General features: G+C 42.8%; 1 protein-coding gene across 1 annotated transcript in view; it reads right to left on the reverse strand.

Moving 5' to 3' along the window:
• Window positions 1-16,556, reverse strand: part of F10 (coagulation factor X) — a 242,593-nt gene that overhangs the window by 166,915 nt on the left and 59,122 nt on the right. The window contains exon 3 of the mRNA XM_069204955.1: window positions 8,040-8,064. Within this exon, the coding sequence (XP_069061056.1) occupies window positions 8,040-8,064 (25 nt within the window). The remainder of the gene's footprint in view (window positions 1-8,039; window positions 8,065-16,556) is intronic.

Raw genomic sequence — 16,556 nt, forward strand, 5'->3', positions numbered from 1 at the left:
TTATCTTTCCACTCTTTTGCTTGGGTGATAGTAGTTTTATAAAGCTATCTGGCTCTTTGATGGCAGCCCTATCCCCAGCTTTAACTGATTCTAATACTGCAGACCTAGTATCCCTGCATGCCTTTGTATACCATGAAGCCGCTTTCCTTCTCAGAACAGCTGTTGATGCTTCCTTTGTGAGTAACGAGGCAAACATGGCGCTGTGAATGGCACTTATGTTTACTATAAGGCCGGGGCGACTACTTCACTAAAACAGGTCCCACCTCTACCAAACCAGCAACCAGGACATCTAAAATCCTTTTAACGGTTTCTTCAGACTCAACCACCACCTTCTATTTCACCCTGCACTTGTTACGCGCTGGAACTAGCATCTTGTTGAGGATCTCATTAGGGGCATTGCAAAGGGAATCTCCTAACAACATTAGAGTAAGGCACAGTGCATTGTGGTCACTATCCTGCCTGGGGGTAACCACTATATCCACCATTAGAGGCCAAATTTTTATATCAAGCCAAATAAATCAATCAGAGTGGTGAGATGTGGACAGTTGAATGTATGGTTCCCTTCCTTATCTGACTTTGATCCCCCATTACATGCATGAAGCCCATTATCCATAGTAAAACCAATCAACTGCAAGACAGCAGTGGTCCATTTCTTCACCAGATAGAGGGAAACTCCAGGGACCACCCCAGACAAGGTCTTCATCATTGCTAAAATCCTCTCTAGACAATGTCAGCAGTTCAAATTTACAGTTAAAATCCCAAACAACGACTTTAAAAATGCTGGGAGCCACATCAGACAAAAGCCAGCTGAGCAGGTTAATTCCCTGCAACTCCACAGCAACTCCCCCTGGCCTGCAGTATAGTTGTACAAATGAAACACCCCACCTGATGGATAGATTAATGCAACACATTGGTCATCAAGCCTGTCCAGCTTTAGGTCCTTAAGCCTACAACGCAGGAAAGTTCTAACCCAGGTGGAAAACCCCCCCGAGGGCCTAACTTTCCTTTAGGTAGTAGCTGCCACTAACAAACCCTGCATGAAACTGTGGGGCCACAGCCCATGTTTTCTTGGAATGCACAAATGTCAAAGCTGTCTATTAAGGCACCCTACAGAGGGCATGAAAGTTTTTAAACCAGACCAGCTACATTCCACGTCAATAAGGTCGTAGAATTCAGACAACCAGGATGGGAAATGGCTGAAGCAGTATGGCCAATATCTGGCAATGGAGCGGAAACAAAGGTATCAGGGATTGGGCGATGGCCCTGAAGATGTATGCTTGGGAGATGGACGGATGGGCTGCTTCCCAACCCCAGACAAGTGGACTTCTAAAGAACCACTAAAGCCAACGGAGCCTACAGTTGGCTCATGGCATCAATCCAAGCCATCCAAGTCAGATAAGGCTGAACACCTGTTGATAGATAGAAACTGCGGTCTACACAAACTGGTGGCCTTGTGAGACTGAAAGCGTGGGGAATCTTGCTGCTACGATTGCACGGCCTATAAAAAAAACCCAAGGGGACCAAAGTTATACCAGAACTCCTCACCCCATTCCCTCCAACACGTGTAAGCAGCCGCTTAGTTAGTTGCAAACTCCTAAGACTAATGACAACACAGTCTCCATTTACAGACTTGGGGCTTGGGCCCACCCAACCCAGTCTCCACACAAACAGAACATCATCATACTCTAAAATGACAAAATTTGTATTACCCGCCAACTAGTGACTAACTTGATTTTTTAAGACAGAAACTTTTTCTTTGTTAGGGGGTTCAGAAGGAGGAGCTCCCATGAGAACAGCCACATACAGGTAACCTCCATTGTGACGGTTTACTCTTTGACTATGATCATTTTGCCCATTGGTATGCTTGAATGTGCTCCTCTCTCCTGACTGAGAAGAGCTAGTCCTCTCCCCCACCCTATAAACCTGCTGTGCACTCAGGTCCCTGGGGACCCGACAGGGTGGGCTAGAGCCACCACCCCTGCTGGGTCCATGGGTGATTGGCCATCAGTAGGAGGATGCGAGGGCCCAACAGAACTTCTTTCTGTAACCCCCTGCCTAATAAGAAGCTCAAGAGAATGAAGCCTTTCATTCGGGGGGAGTAAACATTTTCGCACCATTGATTCAAACTGGTCCTAGATGATGCCCCAGTCAATATGGTAAGACTTATAAGGCTGTTGCGGGGTTAAAGTTGTCGGCTCCAACAAGCCACAGCACTGCCTGCTCCTAATGCCGGCTCGTACGGAGCCCCCATATTTGACTTTCCTTTAGTGCTTTTTACAAGGGATGGTATCAATGAAAAACAAAGCATCAGAGTCACAGTGAAGGGGTTTTGGTGGCTTGGCCACAAGCAAGCACCTTACAGCAGCGGAAGCAGACAGTGGTTCCAATGCATTCAATAATGGGATAGCAGCCGAAGCGTGAGGCGAGTTAGCTGAAGAAGTCAATTCGCAAGGGACAACACCAAAATCCCAGGAGAGCCGCCACTCTGCTAGCTCAATCTCGTTGGAGATAACACTGACTACCTGCGTTAAAAAAGAGTCTGAAGTTGACCCATTAGTTTGATTGTTGACAGGGAGGGCCTTGCCCCCAGCTACTTTCCTCTTCCTCATGGGATCTTAAAAACCCAAAAGCAGTCAGATTCACAACTGGAAAAACTTCCTCTCTGCACTCCTTTAACAGTTTCACTACACTCCAAGTGCCACATTCCAAGGCCCATGCAACAGGACAAGTCCTTACGCTATATAGCGCCCAACAAGTAGCAGCTGGTTTCGGTGCAAGGACCGCCTCCTGGGGCCCTGATGTAGCCTGAGAGCTGTGGTCCTCCCCACATGCCACACACAGAAAGACTCGCATAGCGGGACAAGTCCTTCCGCTATATAGTGCCCAACAAGCAGCAGCTGCTTCTGGCACGGGGACTGCCTCCTGGGGCCCTGATGTAGCGTGGGAGCTGTAGTCCTCCCCACATGTCATGTAGAGAAAGACCTGCTCAGCGGGATAAGTCCTTCCGCTACATGGCACCGAACAAGCAGCAGCTGCTTCCAGTGCAGCCTCCTGGTGCCCTGATGTAGCCTGGGAAGTGTAGTCCTCCCCACACGCCGCGCACAGAAATTCCTTCTCAGCGGGACAAGTCCTTGCGCTGGTTCCCACGCAGGGACCGCGTCCTGGGGCTCTGATGTAGTCTGGGACCTGTTGTCCTCTCCACATGTCGGGTGCAGAAAGACCCCTATATCCCTATATGTATGAATGTACAATATCTAGGTTTATATTTGAATATGTAAATGAATGTTATTGTTGTTTTTGACAGCAAATATTGTTATGTTTTATTGTTGTGCTCTTATACAAAATATAATTCTTAAACATAAAATAAATTACTGAAGGGATCATTAATGTTCCCCAAATCTAGAAGAAAAGTACTTTACATCTACTCTTTGAGACATTGCTACAACACGTCTCTTTTCTTGCTTATGCAGTTTCATATCTTCGCTGAGTTGAACCCAAGATTATACATTAAAGTACCCTTGCAAGCCACTATAAAACTTGATAATAGATTAGAAGTGCTATTCGGGTTGATAGCCTTATATTTTGCTTCTGCTTTGCTAATACTGAGCCCCCTTTCAGCACAGCACATTGAGAATCTTCCAAGCAATTTTCTGAGTCCTGTAGGGGTATTTGAAAATACCACTGAGACAAATAAAGTGCTCAGAAAAACACCATCAAGTATAAAGACTACTATAGCAAAAGGAGTACTCCCTAAATTTTTAAAACAAGATCTAACTTAAATATAAATATATGAATTAATGCTATGCTTAGCCATGCTATCACGGAAATGCTACATTCAACCTGAAGAAAAAAGGTATTATGTGCAGTTACATAGTATAGTTTTCTTACAGTGGTCTGCTACCTAATGACATTGTATGATTCCACTAATACAAAACTTTGACTAACACTTTATGTTGCACTTCATCCTAGCTAATTTTGGCGTGTTTACTCTTGTTGCATACATCTCTCAGTTTTGGACCTCAATAAATAAGTAAAAATGTAAAAAAAACATTTTGATGACTATGCTAATCAATATAACCTGCTTCGTTTTACGATGCTTGAATACATTCCTAGTCACCGAATTAAAGCCAGAATAGTAGGTGAACGGTAAATGCAGCCATGTTATAACTGGTGGCTTCATTTCCCCCTTTCAACTTTTCAAGTACAGGCCATGTGGCCTTGTGCACATTCTAAAATATGAACTGGCTTAATTTTGAAGCCTCAACACAGTGCTATTGTACACTGCACATATGCATTGCTCATATACTTCTTCTTTGTAGCAAAGTTGCCATTCCAGACTAATTTCCTTCATCCTTGGTCAGCTTTTATCAATTTTATATTGTTGGTAAGAGCTTATGTTGAACTGCTGTAGGAGAACTCTTTCCTTAGTATTGCTGTGCTGTGGTTGTCTGAGTCCCATTTAATGAAAAATTACTTTCTGGTAGTTTGTCAAATATGATTATTGTAGGCTTAATATTGGTGATTGGTCAGCATGAGGTTAGAGTGCTTCACTGGGATGAACTAAACTGACTATTCTGATCTTATTTTTACAGATAAAATCTTTAATCAATACACATATGTCATTTAGAGATATTTTTCACTATTAAAGGTGGAACAATGAGCATGGCTCAAGAGCCAGCATGATGAACTCCTGGTCCATATTTAAGTACAGCTTAATTGACAAACATGGCTGTGTGAAATAAATGGTGACTTAGTAGTATTCAAAGTGCAATATGAAGGGCAAAAGTCTGAGATTGAAATTTGTAAGAGGTATATGGTACCAACAGACCTATACACGGCAAAAATGTGTTGCTTAGTGCACTCATGAAACTAAGCATTTGAAGAGTCATTTCATGTGAGAAGGGATCCTCTAAGAAAGTGCCACTCTACACTCCTGGCCACAGAGCCACAAGGGTCTTGAAAGGAATTCACCTATTGTGACAGAGGAGAAATCTGACAGTAGGAAACACCAAGAGTGCTTCAATAATATCAGAGCAACATAACCTGTTTGCAGTGCCCAAGGATGATGGATGGCAATAAGCAGTGCCATAATCTGTCGATGTGGCTAGAGGACTCTGCCGCCACTACCATGTGGAAAAGCTAGTCAAGTGCTTTCTTCATCCCATCCTAACTACTTGTCAGGATTCTCACTACTCCCTGCCCCGAGAGGGTAGAGGTAAAACCTTAAAATCTTGGATGTTATGAAAAGCCTTTCAAGGGAAAGAACACATTCCATCAGTTATAGAAGTAGCAAAAAATGTTCTAGTCATAGATAATGAGGAAATGTCATTATTTTGAACATTGTGAATGAAGAGACTTGCATACTAATTTGAAGCTAGTTGTAAGCAATTACACTTAATATGAAACAGAGCAAGTAATGATTATGATGTAGAGGTAGGAGCAAACAGCACCGTCTCTGAGAGCTCTTTCTGACTGCATCAGTATTTGTGCATCTGGAATTACTCATGCCATGAGTAACAGTAATTTGGGAAAGCCAGAATATCACAGTATTGCAACTTGCACTGTAAGTGTACATTTAGGAATTGAGGCTTAGCGGGGAATTGGAGGTACCACACCTGAATCCTGCAAAAACCTCCCATGTTCAGGCAGTTTAATACTCAGGTGGTCATTACGACATTGGCGGTAAAAACCGCCTACCGCCGTGGTGACAGCCGCCAAAATACCACCACTGCAGCTACTATCCATCTGCCATATTATGAGCACTTCCGGACCTCCGCCACAATAAGGGCGGAAATCCGGCAGTGTTCATGGTGGCAGACGGTGGTAAGCTGGCGCTGCTACCACCAGCACCGCCATGGCACTAGAACACCGCCAACCATATTATGACCAGTTATACGGCCTGGTGGTGTTCTGCTGCTGGGGCGCGGCTGGCGGTAGCAGTGCCCCTTCCCATTGCCTGCCGGAAGACCTCCTCAACCAAGGTAAGTCAGGCTTCTGACTGGGGAGGAGGGTGGTCGGTGGGGGGTGTTGTGTGTTTGCGTCTGAGTGTATGCATGAATGTGTGAGTGTGTGTGTGTGTGTGAATTTGTCTGTGTTTGTTGTGCTGTTTGCATGGTTGTATGCTTGTGAGTGAATGGGTGTAAGAATGGTGAAGTGAGTGCATGTCTGCATGTCAGTGTGATTTATGTAAGAATGTGTGCAAGCATGTCTGGAAATATGCGTGTAAGAATGTGTGTATGCCAGTGTGTGTATGAATGCATGTATGCCAGTGTGAGTGATTGGATGTATGCATGGTGCGAGTCTGCGGGTGTGTGCGAGTATGGGGATGTGTGTGTTTGGATTGGGGGTGGGAGTGGGTGTTTGGATCGGGGGTGGGGGTGTGCGTTTGGATCGGGGGTGGGGTGTTTGGATCGGGGGTAGGGGTGTGTTTGGATCAGGGGTGGGTGGGGTGTATTTGGATCGGGGTGAGGAGTGTGTGTTTGGATCGTGGTGGGGGTGTTTGGATTGGGGTTGGAGGTTTGGATCGGGGTAGGGGTGGTGCTTTGGATAGAGGGGGTGAGGGGTGTCAGGTGTGTGTTGGGGGTTGTGGGAGCCGCCTACCCTGTGATAGGGAAGGAATTCCCTGTCACCGGTAGGGCCTACCACCATGGTTTTTGTGGCATTGCTAATGCACGAAAACCATGGTGGTAGGCAGGCTCATAAGGCCGCCGGCGGTACTGTGCCGGCCACCGGGCTGTAGATTTATATCTCCAGCCAGGGGCGGCTGATACCGCCATGGCGGTATGAGTGAAGAAGTGGCGGGTTGGCTGCAGCCAACACGCCAATCTCATACTGTGGTGGTATCTTCCACCAGCCTCTTGGCGGTACTACCGCCACATTAACACTCACCACCGGGGTCATAATGACCCCCTCAGTCATGTTACCAGCTTTTGGCTACTTTATATTCCCAGAGCAACTCTTGGGAATGCAGTATTGCCACTGGAGCTGTAATTTCCAATTCAGCATGAAACCCTGGGCCAGATGCACGAATATCTATCTGGTTGCAAAATACTGCCTGCTAAATTGCAACCAGTACTGTCGCAAACAGTAAAGATCTACAGAAGATACCTAGGTACAAATAGGATGGTTCCTAAAAAAACGAATTGTAATGGGTCGCAATGCAATCTACCTCATGAATATTATTGAGGTAGGTCACAAATTGCAACTCACTATGTTTGAAGGCCATCGCAGGAATGGTGGCCTACTAGGGACAACAGACCACCACGAGTGTGATTGGCTTTCAATAAAGTAAACATTTAAAGGGGCTGCGTATAGAAAGAAATGTTTACTGTTTGGAAGGGATGCCTATAAAACATCCATTCCAAGGAGTGATATACATTACTAAACAGTTTTCTGAGTTAAAAAAGAAAGAACCAACCAAAAAGCATTTTTGCTGCCACAAGCTCCGCATTGGAGCATTTGTGACCACAAAAATGCTCTGTACATCTGTTCCTCTGTTATCAGCCAAACAAGGAATGTCAATTCAGAATGGAGTCTTTGCAGTTTAGCGCTAGTCTGGCGCAACACAAACATTGGTTGCACAGTGTCACTGAGAGTGCCCCCTGGATGGCATCTCTAAGTATGAACAACAACAGATATCCAATATTTATTGCTGATAGCGAAAAGACTTATTTTTTTTAAATATTGTTATCTATATTTGATGATTAGAAGAATAGTTGAAATGAAACCAAAGGGACGCTTGAGTGTTACAGAAGCACACTTTTAAAGATAGTTATCATACACACAGAACTATTTATAGACATGATAAAATGAGTAGGTAACATGCTTTTTCTTGCTCATGCTTGAAATACACAAGACTTTTAATGTATGAGGGCCAACTCGGAAGTGGAAGGATTTCACTTCCTTCAAGAGATGCACTTATGGTTCTCAAAAGCAGGGCGACACCCATATACGACAATGGCACTATCAGGTCCAAATGTAGTACACACCAAAGCGTTTGTTTTTAACAAACTAGTTTAAGTAGTAACATATTTTCTTACCTTGGTATTTATTCCAAAATTGTCTCTGTTGGAAGAAAAAGTGTTGGAATTAAGTTAGTATGTGACATCTAGAAAAAAAAAACACTTAGGAGAAACTAACGATTATCTCTTTGACCAATTCATGAATGAGTAAAATAAACACAGGGACTGATGTACTAACTTTCTTGTTGCAAAAGGCAGTCACAATTTGCTACGAGAAACTTTTTTTTTTTTTTTAAACTGTCACAATCTTTGCTACTCAACAACATGAAACGTGTGTGCTACACTAATGCACACATCTTACATATCTGACCCCTATGCTGGTGTCTATATATTATAGGAATTTGTAATGGAGGGAGTGCCAGCCACTGAAAAACCCATGCAGGACTAAGGAGATGTGCCACAGCGGAAGGCTCCGCATGACTTAAGACAGGCAGATTTACTGCAACCGCACCTGAAGGTACATTGGCAGGAGTCTCTTCCTATACTTGGTTCTGCGGTTTTGTGCAAAGCAGAGTTGAATGTTTTCAGACAGCACTCCCATTGCACGGAGGACAGTAGGTCTGGGCCCTAATTGGCCAGAATCACTATTAATTTCCTCAGCTTCCTTTACCCAGTCTCACTAGGGTATAAAAACATAACTCGTTCAGCATTTACTCATGTATTGTCAACCCTCATTGTAAATGTGCTTATCTTGGAGTACTGTAATGTATTCCCACAATTTCCCCCACTTCTCTCAGAACATTTAATGTTTCTTAGGTCCCCATTTCCTAGCACTGAACTTCTGTTATTCCTCTTCTCCAGGTAAATATTTTTATAGATAACTGTGATAACTGTAACAGTTTTCTTTTCTCGCATACATCGTTCCATTGCAAATTACACAACCACCTGAAAACACCTGGCATGTTCTTACAGCTCTCTTCTTTTAATGGAGATTAGGTATATCTAAGTTTTAGATCCAGCATGAAAGACATTCTCAAAACATACTTCTTGTAATATACGCAAACCAACATACAAACTGGGCCTTCTCTGTTATACAATAATACAACCTGCCTCTGTTAATAATTAACAAGCAAAAACATTGTCTCTTTCGTCTTGCCTCTACGAGACTAGGGTTGTCTCCTATCTGTACCCATTCAGATTAGTGGTCAGAAAAGACTTCCCCTGTATGTCAAACATGAATAATGTAAGTAATGAACACATGTTCTAGTTTATTTCCATGAAGTCTTCCAAACATTAATCACATTAAACCTTTCCTTTCTTAGGAGTAACCCAATATTTTGAGGATTTCTATACAAAATAGTCACTGACCATACATTTGTATTTCTTTTGTCTCATTCTAAAATCGTTATCCTGGAGGATTTTCAGAACTTGCTCAGTTTCTGGACAGGCATTATTTTGCCAAGCCAAAAAATCAAAGCTCATTCCATTAAAGAAATTATTTTTTGAAAACCGCCAACGTGACAGTTGGACTAAATTTCATCTTTTGTAAATTGTATGTACACTCAGGAGTGATGGAGGGTGTGATGTGACTTCTCAAACAACACTACTTGAAAGAATGCAGGAAAAGGGCTACCTAACAAGACGCTTGAACCTTATAAAAAGTAGTTATCACTTACTTTATTTAGGAAGCAGCTTACATCCATCCATAACTGTCTATTGAGGACTTTCAAGTTCTTAATTTACTACCAGTTTTTTTGGGATCACAAAGGACGAAAGCCGATCTGAAATGTCTTTAGGGTTCAAACATATGCTTTACATGCATTCTCTAAATCCTCTTTCAGCTGACATTTCATCATTAGTGATATGTTTTTGATGGACACTCTTCACTGTTTTTTGTGCTTTACAACCTTTTTTATGTGACAGCCTTACAAAACGTCATAGCTACTGACTCACCTTGCTTAAAATGGCATTGTCTGTGCCTCTAAAACATCCACCAAGCTTTGGGGAATTTAGGTGAACCATTATGCTAGGCTTGTTTGAAATTTCCATTCCAAAATCGGTAATCCTTTCTCTTTGACATACACCTTACTGATGATGCTTTTGACATTGTAGATACAGTCAGGTTTCTCCAGAATATTTACAGGTGTAGTACTATAAATGGTCTATAAGTCTCTAAGAGCCTTCAATAATAACCTTAATTCAAATAGTGGAGGCGCTATTTACTACATGATATTTTATTACATTCTAATGTTAGTGTTTGGGACTACACTTGAGCATCCGCTTAACTCACCTCCAATTTACAGCAGCACCCAGACACAGCTGACTTTTTTTCTATATGAGCTGGAACCATTCCCAACTTTTATATATCAATGCCAAAAGATGGGGTGACACAAAGCAGACACCCCGTATGGATGTGAGTGTAGTGTTTCATTTGAAGGGCTTTAGAATACGTTTGTTGAGAAAACAAACCAGACAATTTTGAGCAATATGCTACCAGGTGCAAAATATCTCCAGTCATATGAGCACTATTTACATGTACTCACTAACCCACTTACAAAGGGTCCAGTCACTGAGCTATCAGGAGTCTATATGCACTGAAGAAAGAACCAAATAACAGATGTTTGAGTAATTATTATAAAGATGCAAAATAGTAATATATAAGGGATCTAATATAAACAGAAACATCTTCTTGTTTCTGTCCCTTGAGTGAGCCTTCTGTATTCATGCAGTTTCAATTGTTTGAGTTAAAACGATTGTAATAAAAGGGAAGTGCGTTTCCTCAGTATATTTTGTAGTTTGACAATTCAGTAGCATTTACTACAATGTATTGAAAGTTGACATCTGAATGAACCCTTGGGAACCATCGTTTTTTTCTTCCATGAATGTCCATCCAGGTTCCCATCTGGAATAAGGGTAAATCCAGTTGTTGTTTGTAGTTGCATGTACACCAGATGGAATGGACATATCCCATGCAGAAAGGGCGTGGGCATATTGCATACACAACTGCAGGAAAATAAAATATCTCAGTTGCTGTGTGGACTTGCATGCGAGGATGTGCTTCTCTGCATGTGTTTCTTTCTGTATGTGTGTGAGTGCTTCTGTGAGAGTGTATGTATGAGGGAGAGAGCAAATTACTCACATCTGCGGTGTAATTCTACCTAAATGAGTTCTCCCTGATGCAGACCTGACCCCAAGCAGTCACCCGTTGCTTACTGTGTTCCCCATTAAGTAGAGGACATTTTGGCTTTATGAAGCCCACTACCGGATTAATGGTGATAACATGTGGTATGTTGTCGGTGTTCATGAGTTGATGGTGCTCACACTTGGCATAGCTGTGCTATTTGGCTTACTAGAGTAATACTAATGCTGACACGATGACAGTGATTCTTGGCACTTTGTAATAGAGTCTACACGTTTAATACTGGCTTTGGCATAACAGTGATATCTCTTTATATGCTGTAGGCATCCATGTTATGAAGGTGTCTATATAGTAATAGTGGTGTGGAAGATAGCACCTGCTTAATAAGACAATTAATAATAAGGTCATATTTTCATAACACCCATTACTTGGGCTCCCGTAACAAAAGTAGAAGACATTTTTCCACACTACATTTCCCAGCAACCCGACTTGACGCGCCTTGATGTCATTCCGCTCTCCATGCCGCTCCCATGGGCTTTGTAATGGCAGAAACACAGTTTATCAGATTCCTCTAACCCAGCAAGGGCTGCCACACAGCAGCTAAGCACAGGTGAGTGTGAGATTGGGACTGTTGTGGGAGTTGCGTCAAAGGACTTCCTTGTTTTTACAAGAATAATGCCACTATTAAGGGCAATGGTTATGTCAACTTGTGTTTTCCAGTGTTTGTATACATGCTCATGTAGAGTCTAGACTGCATTTAAATAATGTGTTTTGGCTGTTGTTTTGGTTTTGGAAACAACAGGCTGAGCCTGTTTTAAGATAAACCTTAGGTGCAAGAACGGGTGTCACTATTTTCACACTATGGCCTTTTTCCTTAAAAATGGAAGCCAATATATCAACTAATTGGTCCCTCAACCACATGTGTTTTTGGAGTTTGATAGTTCCCCTTAACCAGACATAGTTGCTGGCATCTTTCTGCTTTTTATATACCAACCTTTTTTTTGTTATGGTTTTTACTTGAATTCAGGATAAACATTGTTCTGCATGTGGTTCTCTTGCCAGGTAGCCCCAAGTGGAGGTACATTACCCGATGGAAGCGGGTAAACATTTATCATGCTTCTCTTTGTTAAAAGAATTGTGTGTTTCTCACTATTCACTGGAGTGAGGTTGATTCATGGATACACAAATGGAGTGTTATGCATAGTGATGCATATGTATAAATACCTACTCATGATGTGATGGTCTGTCTCTATATCTTCCCTATTTGACATATACTTCAAAAGAAAGATCTCCATTGTTGCTCCAATGACCACCATTTGTATCATTTCATATTACAATTCATATAATCTATACTAGCAGATTAACTTGTTATGGCCCTGACAAATGCCTCAACACCACATCAAGGCCAATATTAGGGCAGAAACAGGTTGACCAGTTTTTCATATAAGGGACTGGTCTTTTCCTTTTTTTGCCTGGTTGTTTTTAATCCTATCCTTGGAAGACAGAATAAAGCAGTGGAGTCCCTCCCAGAGATAGTTTTAATGTAGCATTTTCTTATGTTTTCTTTTTTTTGTCATTTTACACTCTGCACCATCACCCACACTCCTGATTCACATAGGATATTCTGATTATCTAGAAGAGCTCCACCTACTTTAGGAGTGGTAGCCCACAACACATCAGGGTGTTGTGGTGTGAGGAGGGACACTATGATGAAGCATGCTACCTAATGGTGGGCGAGGGTTTGCATCCTAAAGGAGTTCTTTCTTGACAATGTCAGAGCCAGTAACTCCCATCACTGTGTGACAGCAAATGTCGTCAGTGGACGAACCTGGGTATTTTTGTGTTTGTTGTTTACATCTAGCATATGAATAGAGTTTGTGAAGTATGAAGAGCATTCTTCGCATATGATGGTGATACATAGACATATAAGGCAGATTCCTGTGAGCAGCTGATGAAAATGTCAAATTTTTGTCAGGGATTTAAGCCCCAGAATAGTGGTTTTCGTGAAAAGTACAACCTTTACTATCAGAAATTTACTTTAATTTTTAAATGGAAAGCATTCATTTGCCAAGAAAATGTTCTTATGTTTGTAGATTGGCTAGCTGATGTTTGTGGGTAAAAGTGTTGCATTTTAAAATTATATATGTATACAAATCTGTCACTAAGAAGTATAAGCTTATTGATGATGTAGTTCACTTGGTGCCAGTGGCCATTTGGTGTTCCACAGTAATTGTATGGTGTCCATCTAAGATGAAGAGGACCTGAGTTCAATGGCAACATTCAATTTCACCCCACCTAACTTCAGATCAGTCAGTTTGGGCCTTGTCTAGATCACTGAGAAACATTAGTAAATACAAGAATTTGTGATGTGTTCAGTAAAATATAAAGAACTGCAAATTGTAGCTGCTTTCTTCCCATTGCAGAAAGCAAACAACTTTTTAAAAAATTGTGCTTCTTGTATTTGTGTTTTTTTTACAGTAATAGACATTACTTTTATTTCTCTGGGACATAACATTAATCGTTTTCAATAAATCATCTTCTTCAATGCACAATAATGTGTATAGTTTGTTTTTAAAACATTTTCATTGTTTACTATAAAGTTACAGCATTAACACCTTTAGAACCTTATAAGTAGTTGGTCCAGTTTCAATAAACTCATTTAAAACCTGTAGAAATTCTTATTTATGAGATTTAATCACGGCTGTAACCATTAGAAATGTTTTAAAGTTGTGAAGTTTGTAAAAGGCACACCCACATTTAGAAAGCATGTCCTGGTTATTCATAAGCTTCCTGTAGGTAAGGATGCATTGAAGGGTATTAAGGGCTCACCACCTCTAAGAATCCTAGTGGAGGCAGCCTGTTGTCAAGATTTTGTGTCACATCCATGAAAGTTGTTAGTGGCATTGCAGTAGGTGATGGAAGGACATTCTCCTCAAATCCAGAGGTGAAGAGGGAATTGTGATGATGCCAAAACCCAAACAAGCGTTGGCAAAGCCAGTAGGTTGCACCTATGCAAAATCTACTGGTTTTGTCAATGTTTTTTAACATGATGCACAGCAGTTGACCTGCTGTATAACATGGCTTAAACTACAAACAAAAGTGCTATGTCGTTGCCAGCTTTGACCACGTCATAGCGTATTATATTTACTTTAAGCCATGTTCCACAGCAGCACAACTGCAACATGTAAAAAGAACATTGATAAAGCTAGCCTATTTTGCATAGGCCCCATCATGAGATAATGGCCCTCATTACGACCCTGGCGGTTGGTGGAGAAGTGGCGGTCTTACCGCCAACAGACTGGCAGTAAAAAAATTGGAATCATGACCATGGCGGTTACCGCCATGGTCATCCGCCACTTCTCCGAACCGACTGCCAGGGCGGAGATGACCGCTGGGCTGGAGACTTGGGTCTCCAGCCCGGCGGCTGTCACAAGACCGTCAGCAGTATCATGACCCGGCTGACCGCCATGGATTTCATGGGGTTGGGCACCGCCATGAAATCCATGGCAGTAAGCCCTATCAGTGCCAGGGAATTCTTTCCCTGGCACTGATAGGGGTCTCCCCCACCCCAAGTCCTTCCCCGACACCCCCTACCACCCTCCAAAGGTGGCAGGACCCTCCTCCCCACCCCTACCCAGACATCACTACACAGATACACACCGGACACACATGCAGACACCACCAACACACATACCCGCACACACACGACAAACGTGCCAACAGACACACACACAGTCATACATGCACAGCCACATTCAGACATACATGTACACATCCATACAGACATACATACAGGCAGACACGCACAAATTTCCAAACACACTACACCCCCGCATCCATACACGCACTCACACACACCCTCTTCATACTCATATGCACACTCCTATGCATGCACACACCACACAACACCCCCCAACCCCCTCCCCTAACGGACGATCAACTTACCTGGTCCGTTGATCCTCCAGGAGGGGACAGGATCCATAGGGGCTGCTCTGCCGCCAGCACCCCGTCAACAGAACACCGCCACGCCGAATCACATAACGTGATTCGGTGCTTGGTGTTATGTTGACGGGGCAGTGGAGGTGGAGCAACCTCCACTTCCCCGCCGACCGCCAGTGTGGCTGCTGGCGGCTCTCCATCCGGAAAAGGACGGAGGGCTGCCAGCAATCATAATTCGCCAATCGGAAAACCGCCACCACTGGAGGTCTTCAGCACGGCGGTCCCTCGGCGGACTTGTGAAAAGACCGCCGAGGTTGTAATGACCCCCATAGTCTTGTAATGGTTACAATGGCATGGCAAACTCTTGTCAAATGAGAACTTTATAGAAGGCATCTCTGTTTCAAGCTGTGTCATCACTCCACATTAGACCTGTTTGGAAAAGCTTTTACTTTTTGTGCGGGACTGGAATGGGGCTTCTAGGGGCTATACACATATGAGCAGATGTTTGGATAGGATTAGAGCACTGCCTGGCCCACTACATTTGAGGCACAAGGTTATATATAAAGGTTGTGATTCACATCAGCTGCTACAAAAGGAACATATTACAGCCTCCAAGATGACAGAGACGGTTACCATATCGGATAAGATGTTTATCAGAAAATGCTAAAGTGATGCCAAGGAATTGAACCCCAAAAAATCATCACTTTGCAGGGATCTTTGGGCCTCACAATTGAATTTTTCCTGATATCTCCTAGTTCCTTTATGTGTTTTACTGTGACCTCATTCGACTGACTTGGCTTGCACCCTCGCGAGCGAAGGCATGTGACACTGAGATAAGCCTAATATTTATGGAGAGGACAGATAACGGTCTTGGCAGGCATATCAAAAAGCAAGCAAAAGGGTGTCTGGCTGTGGCTTTCTCACTGTGTTGCTGCACTCACTAACAACAAAAGATTCTACCGGTTGTGTTCCGAGTATGTGGGGTTGTGTAAGGTTAAAGTAACCTTGTTCTCCGAGTGTGTCCGTGAAATGCCCCTCCTTTGAGTGGCATTACAAGTGTGGTTATTTGGGATTTCCGCTCTTTTAAAGACTGAAAATGGTGTCAATCCTTTTTGGGATTTGTAAAGTGCTGACATGTTCTTGTACTCACCGCAAATACTATTTTCCTCTTCTGATTATTCCCTCCTATGATGTCACAACAGTCACCCAGTTTGAGTCTCGGCCAAGGCTCAACATCTTGGGTTCTAGTTAAAGGTTTTAATGTAAATTAATGTGCCCACCTGTAATGTAACTGATGTTCCTGCAATACACTCTGATACTGTTGGGTTCAGCTCAGGCTACATGAAACTGCAAAAAAGTACAAGTTTTGCAGAGGGAAGAGTCTGAGGGGGAAAAGTAGCAAGGACATGCAGGTGAAACCTAACAAGAAAAGTATTACGAGAGCAGACGGACTGAAGATGTGTGCATTCCTAGAGAGTGCATTTATAAAAGTTCTAAAAAGTAGCTTGCGAAGCATG

Source organism: Pleurodeles waltl, chromosome 8 (genome assembly GCF_031143425.1).
Source record: "Pleurodeles waltl isolate 20211129_DDA chromosome 8, aPleWal1.hap1.20221129, whole genome shotgun sequence".
Classification (NCBI taxonomy): Eukaryota; Metazoa; Chordata; class Amphibia; order Caudata; family Salamandridae; genus Pleurodeles; species Pleurodeles waltl.